This window comes from Eurosta solidaginis, chromosome 4 (assembly GCF_040869045.1).
Source record: "Eurosta solidaginis isolate ZX-2024a chromosome 4, ASM4086904v1, whole genome shotgun sequence".
Lineage (NCBI taxonomy): Eukaryota > Metazoa > Arthropoda > Insecta > Diptera > Tephritidae > Eurosta > Eurosta solidaginis.
In genome coordinates, this window is record NC_090322.1 from 126,163,907 (window position 1) to 126,184,731 (window position 20,825).

General features: G+C 37.8%; 1 protein-coding gene across 4 annotated transcripts in view; it reads left to right on the forward strand.

The window, feature by feature from the left end:
* Tsp5D (Tetraspanin 5D) overlaps positions 1-20,825 on the forward strand; it is a 100,926-nt gene that overhangs the window by 54,782 nt on the left and 25,319 nt on the right. For 3 of the 4 annotated variants that reach the window (XM_067782842.1, XM_067782844.1, XM_067782843.1), the window contains exon 2: positions 11,260-11,353. In XM_067782842.1, the coding sequence (XP_067638943.1) occupies positions 11,291-11,353 (63 nt within the window). In that variant the 5' untranslated portion in view covers positions 11,260-11,290. Of the gene's footprint in view, positions 1-9,260; positions 9,272-11,259; positions 11,354-20,825 lie in introns of those variants that run through there. The other variant, XM_067782845.1, reaches the window with a different exon arrangement.

A 20,825-nucleotide genomic window follows, 5' to 3' on the forward strand; every position in this document is an offset into this window, starting at 1 on the left:
CTCAACTTTGCCATGTCCAAGTTGTATTCCCAATCTTCGGAATTTATTCAACAATTCCTCCTCTGACACCAATTGAAAAGAATTTACTTGCAATTCCCCTTATTTGCAATCTTCTACTAAGTTCGAATCACTAAACTGTTGAATAAATAACTCCAATATTGAATAATGGAAAAATTACCTTTATTAAAGTACTTCACAATAAATAATACTGCTATTGCTCACCAGATAGCGTCTTAATCAAAACTGAATTATTGAGCCTCTACTGGTGTCGCCTTTTATACTCTCTGTTGTTGTTGTTGTTGTTGTAGCGATAAGGTTGCTCTCCGAAGGCTTTGGGGAGTGTTATCGATGTGATGGTCCTTTGCCGGATACAAATCCGGTACGCTCCGGTGCCATAGCACCATTAAGGTGCTAGCCCGACCATCTCGGGAACGATTTATGTGGCCACATTAAACCTTCAGGCCATTCCCTCCCTCCCTACCTCCAAGTCTCATTTGCTCTTTGGTGACGGTTTTGCAACTTTATTTGGTGTATCTGCCTCCTGTGTTCGCTTCCGTATCACCTCTTTAGAGCACTCATCAATGCGTCATAACTGTTCCGTTCGTATTCTGGAATAGTCTGTAAGATTTCGGCAGCTGGTCCTTTCAATGCTACGAAGAGTACAGCAACTTTATCTTCAGCATTCCAGTTGTTCACTGCTGCGGTCTTCTCAAACTGTAGCTTAAAGACCTGGAAAGGAACAGAACCGTCAAAGGATGGTGTTTTTACTTTTGGATTACTCGTTGAAACTGCTGGGCGATTTTAGTTGCTTGGGGTCGCCAGAGCCTCGTCTGTTAGTGAAACAGGATTCGCCGCGGATAGGTGAGGTTGACAATTGGGTTTGGAGAAGCTATATATTGCGCTGGCAACCTGAAAGGTTGCGCTACACAGCCCCTTGAATCTGGTATCTGGTATCTGGTCGCCTCTTACGACAGGCATACCTACCGCGGGTATATTCTGATCCCCTAACCCGCTGGGGTTATACTCTCTGATTTCCTCGTTCGCATCTTCTAGGCGCTTCCATTTCCAGAATCTACTAGTTGGCCATCAGTTATCAAATTTCTCAGCTGTAACTACAGATGCACGATTTTATAGCTTCTCTTATTGCATACTTTCATCTCAGATATATGCATGTGGTTGTTCGTTGCTTCTCAGCTGCGTATACGTACATATGTGTAGACATAATGATTGATTCGTTTATGTAGATACAAGTGAATGTCTGCTTTATTGTTGTTGTGACTTCATTTACTTATCATCCGACTAGGGATGTGAGTATCACTTAGTGTCACTCATACTCGTCACAATATATATTCATATTATTCAATTAAGCAATACAAAAAAGTAATGGGCGTGAGGCATTCTCAAAGCGCTTTGTATGGGGACAGGGAAGTTGTTAAGTATGAGCTGAAAATCATTTCAAAGGAGAATTTAAACCACTGGAGCATACTAAATGATTTTCCATCACTGATTTCCGTTATTCTTTCGGCCACTCGGGATATAAAATTGATTTGAGGACAGTTTGAAAATGTGTTCTACATTTTGGGACATTTTATTTAAATTCATTGTTCTTTATTAATTTTTTTAAAAAATTTTGCGAAGAGAGCTTTTAAATTTATTATATATAACTTTTCCTTAAGTGTTTTGTTTTAATAACTTGGTGAATTCGGTAATGCGAAATCCAGCATTGAAAACTTTTCAACGGTTAGAAGGTATTAAATTTCGCAATAGGATATTTATAACTGGCAGTGATATGCATCCCTTGATATCCCTTTCGACCATATCGGACCAATTTTCGAGACGAACAATAAATCGCCTAGACAGTCTCAAAAGAGTAGAAAATATAGTAAGGCGCCGAACGCCGCCGCCATCGCGCCGATTTTTTGACATTCGGCGGCGGCGTGCGAAAGAGCAAGCTAATCGGCGGCGGCGTTTATCGTTTATCTCTAATGTACATACATACTCATTTACTTTGAAGCTAGTTAGCTTTTTGAAATTGCAAACGGTATCACAGCAGTTATCTCAGTTGCAAAAGCGTTTATGCAAATTCTTTGGGAATCTTGATTTAAGTGAGATTAACATTTTCGTTGGAAAAATCTAACTGACATAGGTGATTCCAGCAGCGCTTTCAAATTGCATTGACAAATTATGTAATAAAATTTAAGAATACATAAATTTAAATGTCACAGTTTGAATGCAGATCCCCATATTATGATGAACGGAAGTAATATTTTTTCTATTACTGTAACTAACCTACTTATAATATAGGGCACATTCTATTAAAATTTATTTATCAAAACTACTGCGAATTCTGTGTGTGATATTATCTATGCATGCAGCTTAAAGCCCTTGAAATGTTTGCATTTGTTATTGCACAAAGTGTGATGTTCTGTAAGGAGCACTCGCTGGACTGTTTTTATACTCAGCTGAGCAGAGCTCACAGAGTATATTATCTTTGTTCGCATAACGGTAATCCGTAACGGCATAAACTAATCGAGATAGATATAGACTTCTTTATACCAAAATGATCTGGGTGAAAAAAGAAATTCATTTAGCCATGCCCGTCCGTCTGTAAACACGATAACTTGAGTAAATTTTGAGGTATCTTACCAAAGACGGATAAAGCGATGAAACTTGGTAGGAAATCGGATGACGAACACGCCCACTTTTAATAAATTTTTTTTTAAGTCAAATTTTAACAAAAAAATTTAAAATCTTTACAGTATATAAGTAAATTATGCCAACATTCAACTCCAGTAATGATATGGTGCAAAACAAAAAAAAAAAAACAAAAATAAAAGAAAATTTCAAAATGGGCGTGGCTCCGCCCTTTTTCATTTAATTCGTCTAGAATACTTTTAAGGCCATAAGTCGAACAAAAATTTACCAATCCTTGTGAAATTTGGTAGGTACATAGACTCTATGACGATAATTGTTTTCTGTGAAATTGGGCGAAATCGGTTGAAGACACGCCCAGTTTTTATACACAGTCGACCGTCTGTCCTTCCGCTCGGCCGTTAACGCGATAACTTGAGCAAAAATCGATATATCTTTACTAAACTCAGTTCACGTACTTATCTAAACTCACTTTGTATTGGTATACAAAATGGCCGAAATCCGACTATGACCACGCCCACTTTTGCGATATCGAAAATTACGAAAAATGATAAAAATGCCATAATTCTGTACCAAACATGAAAAAAGAGATTAAACATGGTAATTGGATGGGTTGTTGACGCAAAATATAACTTTAGAAAAAACTTTGTAAAATGGGTGTGACACCTACCATACTAATTAGAAGAAAATGAAAAAGTTCTTCCGGGCGAAATCAAAAGCCCTTGGAATCATGGCAGGAATACTGTTCGTGGTATTACATATATAAATAAATTAGCGGTACCCGACAGAAGATGTTCTGGGTCAACCTGGCCAACATTTTGGTCGATATCTCGAAAACGCCCTCACATATACAACTAAGGGTTACTCCGTTTTAAAACCCTCATTAATACCTTTAATTTGATACCCATATCGTACAACACACATTCTAGAGTCACCCCCGGTCCACCTTTATGGCGATATCCTGAAATTGCGTCCACCTATCGAATTATGGCGGACTCCGCTTTAAAATACTCTTTAATACCTTCCATTTGAAACCCATGTCATACAAACCCATTCCAGGGTTGCCCTAGGTTAATTTGCCTACATGGTGATTTTCCCGTATTTTGTCTCCAAACCTCTCAGCTGAGCATGTAATGTTCGGTTACACCCGCACTTAGCCTTCCTTACTTGTTTCATGTTATTTATTAAAAAAATTTTCTGCTGAATTTTATGTGCTGAAAATGCCCTTTTTAAAGTATCCAAATATGGCGGCCACCGTGGTGTGATGGTAGCGTGCTCCGCCTATCACACCGTATGCCCTGGGTTCAACTCCCGGGCAAAGCAACATCAAAATTTTAGAAATAAGATTTTTCAATTAGAAGAAAATTTTTCTAAGCGGGGTCGCCCCTCGGCAGTGTCTGGCAAGCGCTCCGATTGTATTTCTGCCATGAAAAGCTCTCAGTGAAAACTCATCTGCCTTGCAAATGCCGCTCGGAGTCGGCATAAAACATGTAGGTCCCGTCCGGCCAATTTGTAGGGAAACATCAAGAGGAGCACGACGCAAATTGGAAGAGAAGCTCGGCCTTAGATCTCTTCGGAGGTTATCGCGCCTTACATTTATTTTTTATTTTTAAATATGGTGCAAGTGTAATTCTTTCTACTGGGTCTAAGCTAAAACTGCTTTTGCTACAGTGATTTAGCTTTGTTTAAGGTTTTAGTGTTAGATCGCTTAAGTTGTTGTTGTTGTTGTATTAACGACAAAGACACTCCCCGAAGGTTTTGGGAAGTGTTATCGATGTTGATGGTCCTTTGCCGGATATAGAACCGGTACATGCAAGTAACAAAGCACCATTAAGGTACTGGCCCGACGATCTCGGGAGCGATTTATATGATCACATTAAACCTTCTATGCCATCTCGCCCTCCATCCCCCTAGTTCCATAAGGAACTTGGGGTCGCCAGAGCCTCGCCTGCCAAATATGTGTATGATACATTCATATTTGTAACAGGATTCCCCTCGCGTAGGTGAGGTTGACAATTGGGTTACGGAAGCTTTAAAGCTAAGTCGATTGTTTAATTTGTTTTTGAGAGTACCGTTGATGTTGCAGTTCATTGCTGGATACAAAATGGTAAGCTTAAAATATTACCCGCTCTCGTCTCACCTACCTGCTCTCCAAAATAATGCTTTGAAGCAAGGATGCTCAGCAAACGAAACGATATCATTTCGATCCGCTAAAATCAAAATTAACTTAACGAAATAATTTCGTTCCAAATTGCCACGATTTTTGTACGTGACTTTGACTGGAAAGTGATAGAAAAGTATTATGATCATTTAAATCACAGTTCACAATTACGCAATAATCGTTTTACAGATCGACAATATTCACGCGAATATGAATCAATGAATATTTAGTTTACAGTTAACTGCGACTTGTACAATTAATTAAGGCGCTTTCTTTTCTGAAAATAATGTCGCCCTGTTGAGTTTTCTCAGCTCTCTTGAGATTGTGTGTTCCTTTCACAAAATATTTTCCACTGAATAAGAAAGGGGATAGAGCCAGGTGCCCTAAACAGTCCGAAAGTTAAAAGTTAAGAGTGCACATGAGGATAAAAATTTTTTTTTTTTCAGAAAAGAAAACGTAATTAGTTGCATCAATAATGACAGGCTTGTATTGATTCATATTATCGCAGCTAGTTTCGAAGCTGCCGCTGTAGTCACTGGTGGCCACTAGTTCCGAGGTTCAGTGGTCAGCACTATGGACCTCTCTCCAAATTCTTCGAAAGTAAATGAAGCTACAGACAAAGCGTACCTGCCGAACGATTTCTTCGTCCTAATGCTTGAGAACATAAATATAACAGTATATTTCAGCCGCGTTCGAACAATCTAATCTATAACCAGTCAGGTCTCTGTTGACGGATATAAATTCAAGAGTAAGAGGTAGTCAATTTGGGAAGACACAATGTCATTTTGGAAACCGGAAGAGGTTATTTGGACTGATAAGGCAGTAAAATACTCCTCGATGGACAAAACTTGCTCTCTATAAATCTCTTATCATGGACTATTCGAAAGTAAAGTTCTTCCTGTGATGCCAATGGCATGCATCGAAGAAGGTATAATGATGAACTGCACCCATATTATGCGAATGAATAAATGCACCCAAACCAAAATGTATTGCCACCGACACCTACATTTGGCAACGGGCTTGAACTCCACTGATTTGGGAGAGGCAGGTGGAGGGAGACTTAAACTTCCTTGATGCTGCCTCTCAGTTATCGTGGTGGCTGGAGTGACTTGGTAAGCAAGGATCAAACTTGATAAGACAGCTAAGCATCGGAAGAATCCACGGTTAGAAGTTTGAGCGTTCTTTTTTGTATTTAATTGGAAACCTCTCAATTTACCACTGTGTTTTTTAATTTTACTTAGTTTCACTTTTAAATTTATATGAACAACAAGTTTAAAATCTTAAAATTGTTTTAAAACAAACCAAAAAAGTACCCAAAATCTAAAAATAGAAACTTGTAACACGCCTAGTTTTAAAACAAACTTGAAGAGTTGAAACTTGGTACTTAAAATTTAAAATAAAATCTTTCATTTTTGAAAAGTACTGAAGGTCACAGATTCCTTTTCGAAATATTTTGTTATCCATATGAGGTGTTATGATATGTTTCCTTTCAAAAACGTTACAGCTCAGTAGATAGAGCAAGCCTCTAGAATCCGTGGCACGTAAGTTCAAAACTAGGACACCGCCCACTAGATTTTTCTTTCTTTTATAATTGCAAGTGTATACCTTCTAGTTTCAGACTGGAAGACCAGTATAATCTTTACTTGAAACCAGGTTCAGCTGAGAGGTTTGGAGACAAAATAAGGGAAAATCGCCTTGTAGGCAAATGAACCTAGGGCAACCCTGGGATGTGTTTGTATGACATGGGTATCAAATGGAAGGTATCAAAGAGTATTTTAAAAGGGAGTGGGCCGTAGTTCTACAGGTGGACGCCATTTCGGGATATCGCCATAAAGGTGGACCAGGGGTGACTCCATAATGTGTTTGTACGATATGGGTATCAAATTAAAGGTGTTAATGAGTATTTTAAAAGGGAGTGGCCCTTAGTTGTATATGTGAAAGCGTTGTCGAGATATCGGCCAAAATGTGGACCAGGGTGACCCAGAACATCATCTGTCGGGAACCGCTAATTTATTTATATATGTAAGATTCCAAGGGCTTTTGATTTCGCCCTGCAGAACTTTTTCATTTTCTTTTACTTAATATTGTAGGTGTCACACCCATTTTACAAAGTTTTTTCTAAAGTTATATTTTGCGTCAATAAGCCAATCCAAGTACCATGTTTCATCCCTTTTTTCATATTTGGTATAGAATTATGGCATTTTTGGGCATTTTTCGTAATTTTCGATATCGAAATTGGGCGTAGTCATAGTCGGATTTTGGCCATTTTTATACCAAGATAAAATGAGTTCTGATAAGTACGTGAACTAAGTTTAGTAAAGATATATCGATTTTTGCTCAAGTTATCGTGTTAACGGCCGAGCGGAAGGACAGGCGGTCGACTGAGAATAAAAACTGGGCGTAGCTTCAACCGGTTTCGCCCATTTTCACAGAAAACAGTTACCGTCATAGAATCTACCAAATTTCACAAGGATTGGGAAATTTTTGTTCGACTTATGGCATTAAAAGTATTCTAGACAAATTAAATGAAAAAGGGCGGAGCCACGTCCATTTTGAAATTTTCTTTTATTTTTGTATTTTGTTGCACCATATCATTACTGGAGTTGAATGTTGACATAATTTACTTATATGTATACTGTAAAGATATTCAATTTTTTATTAAAATTTGACTAAATATTTTTTTTTTAAATTCGGCGTGTTCGTCATCCGATTTTGTTAACTTTTATTTAGCTCACATATAGTAATAGGAGTAACGTTCCTGCCAAATTTCATCATGACATCTTCAACGAATGCCAAATTACAGCTTGCAAAACTTCTTTTAAAAGTGGGCGGTGCCACGTTCATTGTCCAAAGTTTTTCTAATTTTCTATTTTGCGTCATAAGGTCAACGCACCTACCGTGTTTCATCGCTTTATCCGTCTTTGGTAATGAATTATCGCACTTTTTCGGTTTTTCGAAATTTCCGATATCGAAAAAGTGGGCGTGGTTACAGTCCGATTTCGTTCATTTTAAGTAGCGAGCTGAGATGACCCAGGAACCTACATACCAAATTTCCTCAAGATACCTCAAAATTTACTTAAGTTATCGTGTTTACGGACGGACGGACGGACGGATATGGCTAAATGAATTTCTTTTTTCGCCCAGATCATTTTGATATATAGAATTCTATATCTATCTCGATTAGTTTATGCCAAATAAAATACTCTGTGAGCTCTGCTCAGCAGAGTATAAAAAGTGCAGTGTTAATATAGGCGCGAAAGCATCATAAAAGCTAGCTAAGGTATTTTTAAAACATGAAATCCAACCTGCACTCAGAACAAGGAACAACGAAGGGAAAATATTACATAACTGCACAAACAAGGCGGATCCACTAAACAAACAAGGGAAATATAGGTAAACATGTTGATGCCATCAGAGCTGCTTAAGACAAGCGGGTCGTAAAGTAAGAGGGAATTTATACGAGGTCACGGTGGTGAAGATCCCGGGCAAAGCAATATCAAAAATTTAGAAACAAGTTTTTTTCAACTAAAAAAAGTTTGTCTATGCAGGGTCGACCCCCGGATGTGCTTTGGCAAACACTCCGAGTGCATTTTTGGCATGGAAAGCTTCTAAATAAAAATTCAATGCCATTTGGAGTCTCGCCAATTTGTAGGAAAAATTATTAAGAGCATGACGCTAAAATCTCTTCGGAGTTTGTAGCGCTTTTCATTTTTTATTTATGTATACGAGGTTTTAGAAAAATAAAAATGAAACCTATCAGTGCACCAGAGTCGAACTTTGCAAGAAAACACAGGCACAAACAAACATTTGGTCGGGCGTGTTACTCGAACTTGTGAAATTAATATACAGAATAAACAAATTATAATCACTGACTTCTACCTGCCAGCAGGTTTTATGAATACATACGTCGTGGGTAGTCTGGCTACGTGCTCTATACTCACTACGTACCTAAACGAACAATTTTTAAAAGCTGACAATTAAACACGATAACAAAATTTCTTATGAGAATTGTACAACGTCGAAAGCAACACGCTCTAAACCAAAATTAACAATAAATGATGGAAAATCGTTCCACACAATTCATACTCGGTATACCACGATTTGGTATACCATTGAATATTACAGTAGATCAAGGTTCACAATTCACCTCAAAATTTTTTACGGAATTAACTAAACTTTTAGGTTCTCATAAAATTCATACATCTCCTTACCACCAATATATCAACATTCAAGTTGATATTTTAACAATCTTTTATTTTGATTTTAAATATAAAAATCTATTTTTGTTTATTTTTGAGTTTAGATATTTTCCAACTAATTAAAATTTTCTTTTTTTTGAAGTTATTCAAAATTTTAAGTTAACACGAAAACTCAATTAAAATTATTTTAAAAATTAAAGTAAAGAGTACAAAGTAGTTAACACTATACTCGGACAAATCAGCAACAGAGGATAATGATGTTAGTAAGTCATATTCGTTCACGGCTAGAATTTCAAGTCTAAAACTTAAACTTTTTTGTGCGACATATATGACCAAACCCATTGGGTTTAAAATTTAGATTAGATCGGTTTTCGGCGGAAATTAATATTAACTTTAAACCAGAGAGGTGTACATTTTTTTAAATGAAAACAAATCTGCGTGGTTCGTCTGCAGGTTTCAAGTAAAAGTGCTCTGGGTCAGAGCTGAGCTATCACATCTGCATAACAAAACAGATTATATCACCATAATTATATAAAAAACTAGCAGTACCGGCAGACGTTGTTCTGCCCTAAATTTTTGGTCTATCTGCATACATTTTAATAAGCTTTTTCGGTCTAACTCTGCCCTCGCCCCTCTACACTTTTTCCTAATCTTTGTATTCACTCCTCCCTCCGTATTTATCGCTTCATCTATCACCATATTCGTCTCAATCTATCTCTCTCTCAGTCTTTTCCTTCTCTCTTTTCTCTTCTCTCAAGTTTTTCTCATTCTTGGTGGTTGTATTTTGTTCCAGTCCCATTCCGAGTCTCAGTCCCAGTCCCACTCCGAGTCTCAGTCTCAGCCTCAGTCCCAGTCCTAGTCCTAATCACAGTCCCAGTCCGTCTCTGGTCTACTTCCCGGAAAAAAGCATCGTAAATACTAATGTAGGCAAATTTATATACCAAATTTCAGGCAAATCGAATAGAACGTATGTAAATTGGTATGTGGGTATTATTAATTCATGTCTATATTTCGGCTTCGCATGCATATTTATCAGTTTTGCCAGGTTGATGCGACTAAATCGAATATCACAATGAAAATTACTTTAAAGCTCTCAGCAACAGCTTTCAGTTGATATTCATAATACACATACATTCTAGGGGTATCCGAGTCCATATTTTGGCCTATATCTCGAGACCTTAAAAATAACCAGTATTAAAGTACTCATAAACAGCTTCCATTTGACACCCATACTCTACAAACATATCCCAGGATTACCCAGGTCCACGTTTTGATCTCAAGATCCTAGCCAGAACGGGATAAAAAGTATCCCATATCCGTTTCCTGGTTCTGAGCTACCTCTCCACCAATTTCCAGTCAAATCGGTTTATCCGTTCTTGAGTTATGCGTAGTTTAACTAACACCACTTTCTTTTATATACATATTTGATTTTTTTCTAAAAAAAAATCATAACTCAAGAATGGCTAAACCGATTTGGGATTTCAACCAATCACCTCTCCTTCCTGTATCTTTCCTAAAAATTTCATGGCAATCTGTCGAGTCGAGTTATGGAGTGACAATCAAAATGTACACTTCTTTTTATATATATAGATAATTATTGGTAAAAAAAAGCCGTAGCTTGTAGCACTTTTCAATGTCATTTTAAAGTTCTTCGATTTGTTTTAAAACTCACTTACTAGAAAAATTTGAACATTTTCTTTAGCCGTTGAATGGTTTAAATATTTGGTCCAAATTTTCAATCAAGTTTAATCATAGTCGTTTGAAAGCATCAGAGATTAAGTCATCATGTTCATCATACATTCAGCTATTTAGCTATAATGAGAATTTTTCCTTCACAACTTCGGTATTAGCTCGATATGATATTCTCTGAAAAAATCATGCCTTCATAGATATAGAAGAAGAGAAGATAACTCTGGTCAAACCATATCGTTTGTAAGAAAGTCGGGTAGTAGTAAATGAGAATGGTATTACCCGAGCCTTCCAAAGTCATACCCGACAATCTGTCACATCAGCACTTCCCAAAATCTTCGAAGCACAAGCTTTCTATGACATTCGTTATAGACCCATCTTCATTGCGGAAAGTTTACTTAGCCTCTGCATATCTTAAGCGTAAAAGTTTTCAATATACTTATGAAATATTGCATCTGATTCCATTACAAATAAGAAAGAAACAACATTACATTTATATTATTAAAGCAAACTTTTAACCTTTGAATTACGTAATAACAATATTCTTATTTATATTAGGCATAAAAACAACAAATAAAACAACACCACAATGGGTAACGCAGGATACACATGCATTCGGAGGACATTTTGCTGGCTCAATATAATAGTTTGGGTATGTTGTTTTGTTATTTTTCGATCATAAAACTTTGATCAATATTTATGAATCATTAATTTCGTAAAACGGCTTGATCTGCATATTCAGAAACCTAAACAAAATTTGTCCATCAAAAGTGGGGGGAATGTATTTAAATATATTTTGACTACTAAGCTAAAAGTTTCGCAAATTCTGTAAATAATTTTTTTATAAGTTATGAATTTCATATTCATTGCATGATTTCAATGCCAGTCTCCAAAAGTTCCCATCAATTAAAATATGAAATATTTTTCATTAATTACGTACTATACAAGTGCTTACATACGTACATATATATTTCCCATACTGATGCATATGTTAATGTCATAGTAAGTAAAGGCAGGGCCTTAGAGAGAAAATCCGGGCCCGGGACTAAACAATTTACGGGCCCCCTATAAAAAATCCACTAATACATTTGATTAAATTGAATTAATGACGTCTCATTCATGAATCATTATGGATGGATTGCATCAAAAAAAAATTTTGCCACGTCCACTAAATGATTTTTGAACTAAGAGCTGAAAATAAAATTAACACAGAATATTTAATTTACTATCGTGCATAACCGAAATATATTGGTAAAAATTTAAAACATCTGTGTTTTATTTTCCAAAACATCAGACCTCATGCCGGCAAATAAAAACTTATGAAATAGAAAGGTCGCCAAACTAATATTTACTATTTATACTATTTTATTGTAACGTAGAAATAAAATTATTTTTTAACAGCCACATATTGTTTCAAATAACCTTTTCTAGTTATTTGGTAACATTTTAATACATTTCTGATAAATTTAATGATGATTATAAATTCTAATTATTCAAATAAAAAGTTCGAATATCAAAGAGTGGCTTCAAGTGAATTATTTCGCATTCTAAGCTTTGAGAAACGTCCGACTTGTATTTTTCGACAAATTTTGCTGCGCTCGCCCGAACCGTGGTTTCTTCCATGTCTTCAAATTGCCACAAAAAGGAAAACGTCTCGTTCAAATTTCTCATAGCTACAAATCGTTCAGTAATGCCAGTGATTACAGAATCAAAGATCACCAGGAATGTATTGTTTTCTCTTTCGAATGTCCACACTGTTTTGCTTTCGTGTAAAATTGTTTTCCATTGGTTCCTGATCAACTTCAAATCAGCTAATAAGGCATCTAGATGTCGGACCTCAACATCTATGGTGGCGTCTCTAGCTTGGAGGACTACGTTTCTTTTATTAATGGTAGTCAGTATTTTGAACCAAATTGAGGACAACAAGATATATTCGAACTTGTTGATGTACTTGAGAATGTCGGTGACATCTCCGTATGTGTGCGGAGTCAAATTTGGGTTTGGCTGAAAGACTATGACGAGAGCTCGGTACATTAGGATGCCCCATCGTTGTGAACTGCCGCTGAAAATAGTAAAACATTTTCGGACAACTCCGAACAACATTCTGCAATGCTGAAACATAATACCGACGGAGGGATCGAATTCGACATATATCGTAAGCCAACATCGACTGATCGATTTATCCCAATAGAATCGAACCATCACTACTCGCATAAATTAGCTGCCTTCAATTCTATGGTTCATCGCCTTATTAACGTCCCACTAAGCTGTGCTGCTTACAACAAAGAAAAACACAAAATAGTGAGCATCGCAGATACTAATGGGTATTGCGCCAGCATGGTAGAGCAACTAATAAGAAAACACCAGCGCAAAAAATTGCAAAAAGAGTACAGTTCTTTTTTCGGCACAGTGGGCGAAAAAGACAACATGACTTGGTGCAGCATGACTTACGACCCATAGTATTTTTCTGATATGAAACATATCTTTGAAAAAGCTGGTTTAAATTTGGCTCCAAAATCAACAACAAAACTGAAGGCCTTATTGAGATCATCTAAGGATAAAGGTGACATTTTGGACAATCCTGGAGTGTACTCAATCACTTGCTCTCATATAAATGACGACGGAGTAGAATGCGGTGCAAAGTACATAGGCCAATCGACGCGCACTGTACGAATCAGGTTCAATGAGCATTTAAAATACATACAAAGTATTGAGCCCAAAAGTGGCATCGCCGAACATGCATTATCGAATCAACACTCGATAAGTGAAGACGACTGTAAATTAATTAAAATAGAATCTAATATCAGTAGATTAAATATTTTAGAATCCCTACATATTTATGTAAATAAAAGTGTGTCAGTGAATCGTGATAGTGGCCCACTGTGTACAAATCTTTACTCAGCTTTCCATTAAACTTCGTTTGATCCATATTTTGTTATTACTTAATTTTGTAGTTGTATTATACTCTCTTTATGTCTTTTAGCTTTTTCATTGTATTAGCCGATAATATTTGACAAATTTGGATAGGCTTACTTTGTTACTTTGTTATTTCTGTTGACAATGGTTAGTTGAAAACTAGCAACTGAAGAAGACACCACGCGAGTGTTGAAACATTTGTCTTGTAAAAAAAAAACAAAAAAAAACAAAAAAATTAAACGACTAAAATGTGTTGTTTCACTTTCTTTACAGTGTCGAAAGTCGTTTAGCACTCAAAAATAATTTAATTTAATTTAATTTAATTAAATAATTAATTATGCCGTTTTTGAATTGTAAAATTTGTTGCTTTCGAATTGAAATGGAGTTAGCGCAAAATTAACGTAGTCAACATGACTAGCATCAGGCATAACATCAACGATAAGAGCAAAATACTCTGCTTTCTTGCCTTGATCTAATATAGTTTCCCTCACGTGCTTTGCACAAATTTCTATAAACTCGTTCTGAATATCTGGGAAGGACAGTGAACTTGTAAACGTTTGTGCTGCTGTTGTGAAATCCTAACTTTCTCCAAATGATCTCTAAGTATCGGATCATAATGGCTTTTGGGATCTTAGATGCCCAAAAATTGTCCATCGTTTCGTTCACCAAGATATATACTGTTACGAATATTAGCAAAACTAAGGAGTGCTGCCAGCTCTAAGCCGATGCTAAGCAGTGACGTGAATGCACATCAATAATTCAATCATCATGTATCTACATAAACGAAACAATAACTGCGTCTACATATATGTACCATGTACGTATACAAGCAGCGGAGAGTCAATGCACAAATACATGCATATATCTGAGATACTCCTATAAGTATGCAATGAGAAAAGCTATAAAATTGTGCAATTGTAGCTACAGCTGAAATGTTTGAGAGCTAATGGACTAGTAGATTCTGGAAGCGCCTAGAAGCTGCGAATGTTAAAGTCAAAGAGTATAAGGCGACAGATGTAGATGCGCTGGAATTCAGTTTGATTTGAGTTGTCAAGCAGTTACGACTAAGACGATATCTAGCGAGCAATAGCAGTATTATTTTGAATAGTGGAGTTTCATTTGAGCTATCAGTTTGGTTATTAAGCTATTCGTTGCACAGTTTGAGTGTTATTGTGAAGCATTTTAATAAATGCCATTTTTCCATTATTCAATATTGGAATTATTTATTCAACAGTTTAGCGATACGAACCTAGCAAAAGGGCAAATAAGAGGATTTTCAGTAAATTCGTTACAATTGCTGTCAGAAGAGGAATTGTTGAATAAATTCCAGAGGACAACAAGGACATGGCAAAGTTCAGTGAATTGAAGATCCAGCAACCAAAGAAGGAGTTGGAGAGCCGTGGATTGAATACAAGCGGCATTAAACTCGAACTTCAGGCACGACTACGAGAGGCAATGGAATTAGAAGGAATTGACGTGGAAGAGTATGACTTTCATCTTGAAGGCGAGGAAACAACAAATATGGAAGAGACAGTTACGCAGACAGTTACGAGCACAGACTTGAACATGATTTTGGCTGCAATATCTGCTCAAACAAGATACAAGAAAGATATAACATCTGAACTGTCATCACAGATGGAATCGAAGATTGAAGCACAAGAAACGCGTATGGCAGAAATGTGGACACAGATTACATCAAAGATGGAGACACAACTGAAAGAACAAGAGGCACGCATAACAGTACAACTCGAAGCGCAAGAGGCGCGTATATCATCAAAACTCGAAGCACGTATGGACGAGAAAATAACGCAGTTTGAGGAAAAAATCGAAGCCGAGGTGGATGCTTTGAGAGGTCGTATACAAGAGTTGCAATTAAACCGCCCAGCTGTTTCAGCAAGCAATCCAAAGGTAAAAACACCATCCTTTGACGGTTCTGTTCCTTTCCAGGTCTTTAAGCTACAGTTTGAGAAGACCGCAACAGTGAACAACTGGAATGCGGAAGATAAAGTTGCTGCACTGTTCGTGGCATTGAAGGGGCCAGCAGCGGAAATCTTACAGACGATTCCCGAAGGAGAGCGGAACAATTATGAAGCATTAATGGCTGCTGTAGAGAGACGATACGGAACTGAGCATAGGAGACAGATATACCAAATGGAGTTGCTGAACCATTGCAAGAGTGAAACATTGCAAGAGTTTGCGTCGGATATTGAAAGGCTAGCACATTTAGCGAATGCGGACGCACCCGTGGAATACACTGAAAGGGTAAAGATTCAGAGCTTTATAAATGGCATACGGGACGTCGAAACAAAGCGATCTACATACGCAAACCCAAAGCCAACATTCGCAGAAATGGTGTCGCAAGCTCTGATTCAGGAAACAGCGTCGCTTCTGTGTAAGCCAGTTTTCAAAGCACGCCGTGTGGAAGTAGAAAGGCCAGAGTGGGTAGACACAATTTTGGAAGCACTGAAGGGATCTCAACAGAAGAATGCCGGAGTTATTAAATGTTTCAAGTGCGGCAACCCAGGTCACATTGCTCGTCATTGGTACTAATAATTGCAACAATGTGGGTGGCCGTAAACGCAAAGCTGGCGGAAATGAGCAAGAGCGTGTCGGATGTAAAGAACGAAAACTTGCACCGGCTATTGAATGTCCTGTGATATCTGTGTCACAGATTGGAAGGAAATCAAGCAGTCTTACCATCAGAGGGAATGTGGATGGTAAAGAGCGTGTACTGACTGTAGATACGGGGGCATCTCATTCCTTGATTCGATCTGATTTGGTCTACAGGAGAGTAAAGTCATTACCTGGAGCAAGGTTGCGTACGGTCACAGGCGAGTATAATCAAGTCCAAGGCGAAGTGGTATGTGAGGTATTAATTGGAAAAGTCATGGTTCTACACAAATTCGTTGAGGCGGAGATCGTTTATGAAGTCATATTGGGAGTGCACTTCTTGGTTGACCATTACATCAGGATCGATATGCGGAGAGAAATTATGCGCTATAAGAACCAGGTCATACCACTTAACTTAAGTTTGGAAAAAGGGTTCAGCAGTAATCGGGTACTGGTGGAAAAGACTCGACAAAGACCACGAAAGTCAAAGGCAAAGGTTGATAGATCGAATGGGCCAAATAAATCAAAATCAAAAGTACCTGCGAGAGAAACACTGGCATTGACAAAACCTAAAAGACGCAGGAAAACGAAGCAACGAATTTCCGAGAAAGAATGCGAGGATAGTTTCAAGCCAGAGCGCACTACTGTGGGGAAACGTGGGAACGATACTGATTATGCAAAGCAAATCCGTCCAGCGCAAGCTCTACGAAATAGTTCATCGGCCAAACTACAGAGTGTGAAGGAACGAACCAGGGTATTGAGTAGTACGATGAAACACAGGTACCATGAGAACAATAATTCGAAAAGTTTCTTGGCGGGAGATTTGGTACGGCTATACAACCCTCACCGGCGGAAAGGTGTTCCATCCAAATTTCGGTGCAGTTGGGAAGGCCCGTACAAGGTTGTGAAGAAGATCAGTGATACCATCTACAGCATTGAGAAACCACGGAGTAGAAAAGTGGTACATTTGGAGATGCTAGCAGCGTTTAGATCGAGATATTTGTCTGATCGGGACGATCAGACTTAGGTGGAGGGCAGTGTTACGAATATTAGCAAAACTAAGGAGTGCTGCCAGCTCTAAGCCGATGTTAAGCGGTGACGTGAATGCACATCAATAATTCAATCATCATGTATCTACATAAACGAAACAATATATGTACCATGTACGTATACGAGCAGCGGAGAGTCAATGCACAAATACATGCATATATCTGAGATACTCCTATAATTATGCAATGAGAAAAACTATAAAATTGTGCAATTGTAGTTACAGCTGAGATGTTTGAGAGCTAATGGACTAGTCGATTCTGGAAGCGCCTAGAAGCTGCGAATGTTAAAGTCAAAGAGTATAAAGGCGACAGATGTAGAGGCGCTGGAATTCAGTTTGATTTCAGTTGTCAAGCAGTTACGACTAAGACGATATCTAGCGAGCAATAGCAGTATTATTTTGAATAGTGGAGTTTCATTTGAGCTATCAGTTTGGTTATTAAGCTATTCGTTGCACAGTTTGAGTGTTATTGTGAAGCATTTTAATAAAGGCCATTTTTCCATTATTCAATATTGGAGTTATTTATTCAACAGTTTGGCGATACGAACCTAGCAAAAGGGCAAATAACAGGATTTGCAGTAAATTCGTTACAATACTTTCGCCCAAAAATAAAATAGTGTAGTAGAGTTTCAGTGATTAGCTGGTCATTGATAAGTGTATCAATTGTAGCCTCCTTTTGAATTAGATTTTGTAAAGGTCGCCATTGAATATAACATTCAATGTGATCTTGAGTATTTTCGTGTGCTGGCAGTTTGTCATATAGCTTTTTCCATACCTGGAATTTCGAATAGCCGCACAACAAATTTCAGGTCGATTTAAAGTATTGGTGCTTAACAGACGACATGGTAGGCAATAAAAAGCATTGCTACTGGTTCTCCACACTCCATCAGTCACGCTCCACTTTCTCTTCATTTGGCAAGATTCTGTTTAACAACGAGGTAGGAAATACCTCGTCATGACAATCACTTGGAAAAATAACAGGACTCTTTTGATGGCCTCAGCGAATTATTTCGTTGACTTCTTCAGATTGCAAAAACTCATTATTCACCGTACCGATATCGAAGTCGTTTAAATAATCTGGACTTTGATACAGAGTTGGTAGTATTGTTGGAAGACTTTTTGAAGATGAACCTTCATCAGTGTCACCACGAAAACTTTACGGTTTCGGATTCATGTAAACATAAATTTTTGTTTGATGTTTCTATTGTCTCCTCACTGTTCGAAGGCCCAGGAAAATATCATTATCAATATTCGTTGCTTTTGAAATTCGGCTTAAAATTTGCACATGGAACAACTAAGGACTCTCCTGAATTAAAAAAAAATGTCTTAGTACCTCTAAATCGCGGGCCTCCTGAGAAACGACGGGCCCTGGGGGAATCCCCCGATTCCAACACTTCCACATTTGTCCTTTGTGAGTGCCGGTGGCGGCACATTTATCCAACCAGAATACTTCTTGTGGACCTCAACGAACCACTTGCTTTCTCTGATGAACTTTTGTTGGAGTGAAAGATCCACTTTCCTCGCTTTTGCCAGGCTGTCAGAAAACCGTGCGCTCAGAAATCTGAGTTGCCTTGTTTGCAAGCTTTGGCCATCGGTAGAGAAAGAGATGTATCAACTCATTTTTACAGCTTCTGCAGAGGCAACTTCTCTTAAGGGCCACCGTCTGAGCATTGGTGCAATATCGCAATGACCTGCGCTGACAACCATAAGTACTCTCACTACAAACTTGTTTAGGAAACCAGTTTATTTCCTATCCAAATATGTTCATACGGACTTTGGCAAGCAAGTTCGTTGTACTGATCTCATATTCCTCGATTTTCCCCAAGAAATAACCCAGCGGTGGTCGGAGCTGTGCGCTTCCCCTATTTACATTTTGAAATCTTTCCTGACCATCTCATCTGGGAACATGGACGCCAGGCAGCTCGACACCCATGATATCCGACTTATCGCGTTGGATTCTAATGCCTTTAAGAAGGTCTGGCTGTTGACAAAGAACGGTTATTGTTGTCTGGAGCCATAGTATCCTGGAGCAGTCTGGCTGCTCTCTCTTAAACTCTCTTAAATATACTTACATATATAGATAGCGTCATTTGTCATTTTATAGTAGAGAAAAGTTTATTTATCAATTGCCTACTCCGTTCAAAGTAGCACTTGCTAACAAGATGGAATCTCCGTTCTATTTCTAATCTGCCATTGTTTTCGCTATAAATATTGTTTGCCAAATAATTGAAGTCCTTCATAGCTTCGCACCTTATGCATTCACCACAAACCTTACTTTTGTTATGGAATAGGGTATCAAGTTCTTCGACTCCAAAGCTATACAGCAATGAAGATAAGTATTCCCAACATACGTTATCAGTTCGCCATTATTATTACTGCCCGGTCTAGAAGTCTTTCGTCATGCGCCAGATTTACAGGCATATTTTCGATCAGACTGTTTATTGTTCTCCTTCCTCGCTCTGAACACTTATTCTTATAACCTTAATAACGTGTCATCGCCTACTTTTCGAAAGTTCTACACAGATTAATGATTGAGCTAATTTCTGTGCAAGTTTTGTGTGCAAACGGCTCCAAATCAGCTGCATTGATCTTGTTAGGCACTTGAGTGTGCATATTTTCTTCCCCTTTTAGTTTTGATTGTCCATCTCCCAAAGATTTTGAACAAATTCAATAACCGATTGTGAGGCCTCATTCGACATTTAAATTTGTTAGCTTTCTCACTTTCGGAGAAGTTTTCCTTATCTCCATACATTTTTATGCGAGAATGAGGAAAACCACCCAGGAACAAAATTATTTAGTATTAGACCAATTCATTGTCTGGTATGAGGCTTCACAGTCTCTGAGAAAATTACTTCAATAATTAAAAATTTGAAAAGTGTTGAGTTACTTAGCTACAGTTTTCGTTGCGGTGGTTTGAAAGAAGGTCAACGCTCAAAAGAACAGTTTACGTTATGACCACTTCAAATAGCCATAAGATAATTGGCTAATTGGTGATAAAATTCAAATGGTAATAAGATCAATTGACCTTATGGCTTTTCTGTTTTTAAGTTTTATGTTCATGTGGGAAATTACCGTTTGTCCTTATGACCATTTCGGGAAAATGGCCAAAACCACATGCAGTAATTGAAGATCAGTACAAACACAGTTGAACATTCAAAAAGGTCCTAACCAAAAGAATTTACGAACCTGTGATTTTGGTATAATATTGTAAAGAATTTAGTAAAATTCCGCTTATTCCAAACCTTTTTCTAACGTTCGAAACGCTAAACTGTTGAATAAATAACCCCAATATTCAGTAACGCAAAATGGTCTTTATAAGACTACTTTGAGAATACTTCACAATAACTCCTACTTCACAACCCATTTCTCCCAAGTGTTGAAGACATGATCCAATTTTCGGACTAAGTCCGTCCCCCTCCGTCTGGCAACACCCGGCCAGTGCGGCCAAGCGCCAGCAGTGCAGCTCAGCTGTGCCTGCAACCACCATCGGCGCTCACTCTCAAAATGATAAATTTTTCAGTTCTCATTAAACTACCCACGCAAACGCACC